General features: G+C 32.2%; 1 protein-coding gene across 1 annotated transcript; it reads left to right on the plus strand.

Annotated features, from left to right (window-relative positions):
- Window positions 1-252: 252 nt before the first annotated feature.
- LOC114093802 (olfactory receptor 10AG1-like) lies at window positions 253-1,230 on the plus strand. The gene has a single exon (XM_027936713.1). The coding sequence runs from the start codon at window positions 253-255 to the stop codon at window positions 1,228-1,230; it is 978 nt and encodes a 325-aa protein (XP_027792514.1).
- Window positions 1,231-6,995: the final 5,765 nt, after the last annotated feature.

Below are 6,995 nucleotides of genomic sequence, written 5' to 3' on the forward strand. Positions count from 1 at the left end.
TATCATTTTTGTACATTCAGATTCTAAGATTCAGGATATTCAACCAAAATTAAAAATACCATTATTATTAAAGAAACTCTTACATAAAAAGGCTAAAATTTTTCATATGGGTGCATTTATAATAAAAATATGCAGAACTATAATCTTAGAGTACCAGGAAGCGAGAGTTTTTGTTCTTCTGTGGAACAGGGATATCAGAATATTAACAATCATTGGATTATACTCAAGAACACTAAAACCCAAGAAAGTGAAATGACTTGTACTTTGGTTAAATCTTTCCCACAGATGAAGCATGAGGAGATAGAAGCAGATGACAATGTCTCCACAGTGGTGCAGTTTGTTCTGCTGGGATTTTCTGAATTTCCAAACCTCCAAGGCCTTCTAACTGCAGCGTTCTCCATCATTTACATGGTTATCCTCATTGGGAACAGTCTCATAGTCATAATAACAAGGCTGGACCCTGCACTGCACAAACCCATGTATTTTTTTCTGTCACATTTTTCTATGCTGGAAATCTGTTATGTTTCAGTCATACTCCCCAGGTATCTGGTCAGTCTTTGGACTTGTGATAGGAGCATCTCCCTACTGAGCTGTGCTGCCCAAATGTGCATCTTCCTTGCACTGGGAACTGCAGAATGTTTCCTTCTGGCTGTGATGGCCTATGACCGCTATCTGGCCATCTGCAACCCTCTGCACTATCCTCTCATCATGAACCCAAGGAAGTGCCATTTACTGGCTGCTGGCTCCTGGCTAGGGGGAATAACAGTCCAGATAGGGCAAACATGCTGGATATTCTCACTGCATTTCTGTCATTCTAACCAAATCAATCACTTTTTTTGTGACCTACCCAATATTCTTAAGCTAGCCTGTGGTGATACTTCAGTGCATGAGGTGTCTGTCCATGTAGTAGTGATATTGGTTGCTACAGTACCTTTTATATTGATACTTGTCTCTTATATCAAGATCATTGCCACTATTCTGAGGTTGCCTACAGCCCAAGGACGTGCTAAGGCATTCTCCACTTGCTCCTCTCATCTGCTGGTTGTAGTTTTATTTTTTGGGTCTGGTTCCATTACCTATTTCAGTCCCAAATCCAACCATTCTGCAGGAACTAACAAACTGCTCTCTCTTTTCTACACCATAGTGACTCCCATGTTCAATCCTGTGATATACAGCCTCAGGAATCAGGATGTGATTGCTGCACTCAAAAGATTATTTCTTAAAACATAGTTTTCTGAGATTACTTGAGGTTGTTTTATCTTATTGTCACAGTTATAAGAGAAATATTTCAACTCTCTGAATTCTCATTTTGAGAGGATAATGATGCCTTCAAGCTTGTGATGTATTTTTGTTATGCTGAAATTTTAGCTTGAAATTTACTCTGCACACAAATATAATTGACAGGATCATCTATCTTCAATTATGCTCACCTAGAGAAAATATTTTCTCCTATATAAAGTTTTAATTTGCATCACACTTACCCTATAAATAATATAAGCAGAATTAAAAATGGATGCATGTCTTATAGTTAAATGTAATAGAAAATTAAATAGTTCTAAATGTCTATACCTATGTATGCTGACAATTGTCTTTGGTCGTGGAGCATGTAGAATAGTAGCTACCAATTGCTATTGATAATGAATGCTTTTCATGAAATGATTAAATAAGTGAATTGATAAGTGAATGTTACTTTGGTTTGCTATAGTGTTCTAGGGGAAAACACACACACACACACACACACACACACATATATATATATATATATATATATATATATATATATTGGCATCATAAGCAATGGAATGATTATGTACAAATGTGGAATAAATACTTCCTGCATCACAGCCTTCCCAAAGCTTAAGTGCATTTACATCTCTTCTTAGTAACTCTCTGAGAGAGTTTCTGATATAATACAATTTCCTTTGTCAAATGGTTTTATATTTTCACATATTTCTTCACATTTGATATAATTTTCCAAAATATTTTTACTTTATTTTTTTTTTGTTTCTCTCTTTTCCACTTTCCAAATCCACTCCTATACCTTTGCATATTTTGTAAAGAATGCACTTTCATGAAAATGCAAAGGAAATGTTGGAAGCTATTTTTAGGATTTTGTGAAGTCCACACGGTTGCATTTCTTTATCTAATCTTTCATACCTTTAATAAATTCTAAATTGTTATGAACTATTTGAACTGATATTATAGAGAAAAGTTTCTATCAATAGAACCATAAATGTTCATCTACCCATACCTGATTCTCAAACAATCAGCTCTTTTCATTGATTGTTCTTTAATGTTGCTTCACTTAACTGAAAATTATTCCATTCTATAACTTTTGTATATTTGTAAACATGTATAAAAGAGTGTTACCTCCTGTACTCTACATAGTTATATTTCTCCTTCATTGATTCTTACGCACTTGTAAATATCTGACATGATTTTTTTACATATTGTTGTTTACAGTGTTGATATAAATATGTATACATATATCACTTGCCAATTAATGTTTTATAGTAAAACAAGAATTTGGCAATTGGTTCATGAGAATGACATTGCTGATATGTCTGTAATGATAAAGATGAAGATTATTGCAGTGGTTCATTTTTCAAAATTTAGTGAATCAGGATAAATAATGTCATGGATACACAGTTTTCCTCAGAGTTCAGAAAACTGAATTTTATTCTTCATTTTTGTGAGGAAGTGTTGACTCATTAAATTTCATGTAAGTATGTTTTCTATAACATTTATAATTATCAAAATAGTGACAATGTATTCTTTCTTAACTCCCAGGACTACTATAAGGTACAAATATCTACCTGTAATGGAAGTAGCAAAAAAAAATATATTCAAAAAACGGCATTAAAGAAAATAAAATTGTTGCCTGTATTTTGATAAAATTTTTGGAGGAATTATTAGCTATGTTGTATTTTATATTTGAATTCATTGAGATAATCATTCAAAATAAAGAGATGTTACACATTATCAGTTACTCAGAATAGTAAGCCCACTCATTCACAACAATTAGAGTAATTACATATTTTCACTAATGCTATAAGTTCAGCATTGCAATATGTTCTTTGCCCCTAGTAAGATACTATTTGAAATCAATATGAAAACCCATCAATTAACATGTACAGATTAGGTCTTGAGTCCTGAGGAACTTAAATAGCAATACCACAGGTGTAATGTTGTCCAGTGCATCAGAGATCAAATGAAGATCCTAAATAAATAGTTCATCCTTTTCATTGGGATATTGTGATAGGAAAAGTGTTCCCAGAGATGCTCATATCTTACATCTTATGACCTCTGAAAATACATTTTATGACAAGTGTCCTTTGCACAGATGATGAAGTTTTAAATCTTAAGACAGAGAAAGCATTCAGACTCAATCTAATCTCATCTAATCTGATCTCTTCTTAAGAAAAAGAAAAAAGCAAGGCAAAAAAAAATAGAATGCATATGATGACATTATAAGTAACAATATGTATGTATATATATATATATATATATATATTCATAATAATTTGTTCATTTGTGAAATAAACTTAGTTTTAGAGACTATCAATGTTATTAAAAGTTCTGCTAAGTCCCAAGATCTTCCGGGTGTATTGGTGTGTCAGACAACCAGAAGGCAAACGGTTTAGTTCCACTGTAAATCCAAAGTCCTCAGAACAGAAAGAGCAGATGGATAAGTTCCACTCAAGGGTGAATAGGCCAGAAACCCAGGAGAAGCTCACACCTCATTCAAATCCAACAGATGAAGAAAAGCTCTGGCTGTAGTTTGGAGAGAGAACCTTTGCTGTATGTCATCTTCAACTGACTGGAAATGGCTTTCCCACATTAGGGAGAATAATGTGCTTTGATCAACAGAACAATATAATGCTAATCTTATCCAAAAACATCCTCAAGGGAAAATATCTCAATAATGTTTTACCAAACATCTGGGCACCCAATAGCCAATTTCCAATTTAACATATAAAATTAACCTTTACAGTAAACAATTAGGTTTAGCATCAGTGTGTGTGAAATGTCTATTTGTAACCAGATTCTTTGTGTCCTTTTAATCAGTGAGCTGGGAAGCCTATTCAATGAGCTGTTTATACTGGATATTATATTTTCCAATGCCATATGATTATTTTCCATGAATTCCAATTCCTTTGTGAATTTCATCATCCTTTTATCATCATTTCTCTATTTTTAAAATCATTTCTTGAAGATATTATTTTGGGTTGTTTTAAAGCCCTTAATTGTGGAATCTTGTATTTGTTCTTAGCAAATATCCTCTTGCTAATGGATCAGAAGGAGTTTCCTATTTTTATATTGAGAAATTTAATTAATTTATTATTTGTAATATAGTTTTACAAGTTCCTTTCAGTTCTGGGTACAACTGAGTATTAGAACACTTGTCTATCAGGTATAAGACCCAAGATTTGATATTCAGTACAAAGAAGAAAGCAAAAAAAAAAAAAAAAAAAGGTTCTAAGATTTGATACATAGAGGAAAAGTAAATAAACTGATATTATATTTTGAAAAATATGAGCTTATAAAAAATATTGGAATTCCACCGATGACACTTAGCACCTAAATTTTATTGTTTTAGTAGAACTATGGATACAATTTGTATTCAAGCAATTCTGTTGATAGTAAAAACCTGCCTACACTAACTGTTATGGTTTTGCTATCATCTCAGGATCTCTGACATAAGATGCTTCTCTCTGACTGGTTCCCTTCTCACAAAACTCCTGTGGATGCCAAATACTATAGAAACCTGTAATTGGTTCAGCCCTTAAGGACTACAAAATACATAACATATTCAGTATAGGTGATTGTAAGTAACATTTTGAGCTTTCATAAGATGACTGACACAATTTAAATATAACAGACACATTTTAAAATATTTGATTATTTTCAAACAGTCTCAGCAATCAAGAAAGCCTTTTGTAAAATTCCAAATTTTATTAAGAACACCACCAATAATGCCAAAAATAAAAAGTAACCATTTAATCTGTAATGAACAACAAATGTATTACTGTCCCCAATAAGCTTTTAGAGAAGAATCACAATGATATAATTCCCATTGTCTATTACCTAGGTGTCAGTTGAAAGAGCACATGCTTAAAATTCAATTATTAGCATTCCTATAAAATGCATGTAAAAGCCCCAGTTTTAATTGTAAAACAATTCACCTGGGCAATCAGAAAGTAGTTATTTCCTGGACAAGTTGTTTCTGTGACCATGGGGCTGACCTGAACGCTGCAAAAATTCAACTTTTATGTATCTGACAGCAAAAACCACCAAATTGTGTCCCCAATAGGTGAGGAAAATGTATTTACCACTTTTTCTTGTTTTTAAAATGTAATCAATTTTGTGTCACTCTGTGGCATAGCTTCTGTAGGTGTCTAAAATATCTTTTGAGACAATGAGATGGCTGAGTGATTGAGGTGATGGGCTGCTAAAACACTTTTTGCTTAAATTCATTTTTACTCTTTTTTTACAGATAAAAGAACAAATGCACGATTGCCTACTTAGTAGTTTGAATTAATTTATTTTCTTACCAATGATATTCTTGTTATGGTATTGAGGAGATTTTATTGAATCTCAGTATTTTGATTGATCATTTTCTTAAATCCATTTAAATGTAAAGACCCACAGTTTACTCTCATCCTGTACCTTCACTCACCTGCCTTTTATCTTCCCTTTTACATTTCTCTAAAAGGAATTATTAGATTATTAAAAGAAATGATCAATGTAAATTCTAAAGGCTTCAAATCTGTTTCCAATGATCCATTCTCACACCTGATATTTATTGATGTCTATTTTTCTCATTTTTTTTCTTTGTGTGTTTGGAGATGGATACTCATTATGTTGCCCAGTCTAGTCTCAAACCCAAGGATTCAATGATCCTTCTGCCTTAGCAATACCACATTACTGCTGCCACTACACTTGGATTCCTCATTAGTTTTAATTCTAATTCATAGACATTTTAAAACACAATTAGCTAGAGTATGTTTAATTATACCACTACATTCATAGTTTTAAAAGACGCATCATATTACTATCTATTGAATGAATTATGAAAAGAATAGAAAACTGTTCTATAATTAGTGTTCTAATTCACACAATTTATTTCTTACATGCATATATGTGCATATATATATATATATATATATATATATATACATATATATATATATATATATAATTTGTTTTATCCATACATTAATTTATATTTCCTTCAAATCTCTCAGCCAGCTCTTGTGTCATATTGAAGTAAAAGTATAAGCGAAATTATACACTAATCCCTGCACACAGGAAACAAAAACATCCAATGGTAAACATTGTTACTAATCAGAAAAATAAAATAAACATGCCACCATGAAATTTTAACTACTAAATTTTGGTATATCTTTTACAATTTCTGTTTGACAGAAGTTAGGGCATGGTATCTTATTTGATTATTTGTATTTTTGTTTTTATAAAATAATTTTATAAATGTATTAAATTATTTTTCTCTTTCCATCAATATAACACTTCAGCATATTAGAATTATCATAAAAGGAAAGCAATAAAGAGGTTGAAATTGACAGGTGAAAAGGAGAACTTGGTCACTGAATTTATTCTACTGGGTTTTCTAACTTGCCCTGAACTCTAGATTGTTCTATTTCTTGTATTTCTCATATTATTGGTATGGATTGATGCTGTCAATCAGGAGTGATCCATACCTTTAAACCTTGTATTTTTTCCTAAGTAGCTTGCCCTTTTTGTTATTCCTCAGTCTTTGTGCCCAAAAAGCTGATCAATTTCCTCTCAAAGACCAAATATATTTCCTACTATGGGTGTGCCCTGCAGTTTTATTTTTCTGCACTTTTGCAAATATTGAATCCTTTATCTTAGCTGCCATGGCATATGACTGCTATGTTGTCATCTGCAACCCTTTACTCTACACATGCATGATGTCACGGGGCATCTGCATCTGGCATCTGGCCGATCATCTT

Source organism: Marmota flaviventris, chromosome 9, assembly GCF_047511675.1.
Source record: "Marmota flaviventris isolate mMarFla1 chromosome 9, mMarFla1.hap1, whole genome shotgun sequence".
NCBI lineage: Eukaryota > Metazoa > Chordata > Mammalia > Rodentia > Sciuridae > Marmota > Marmota flaviventris.

What these genes read in the sequence shown, in the direction of transcription:
- LOC114093802 (XM_027936713.1), top strand. Translation starts at nt 253, where the DNA reads ATGACTTGTACTTTGGTTAAATCTTTCCCACAGATGAAGCATGAGGAG.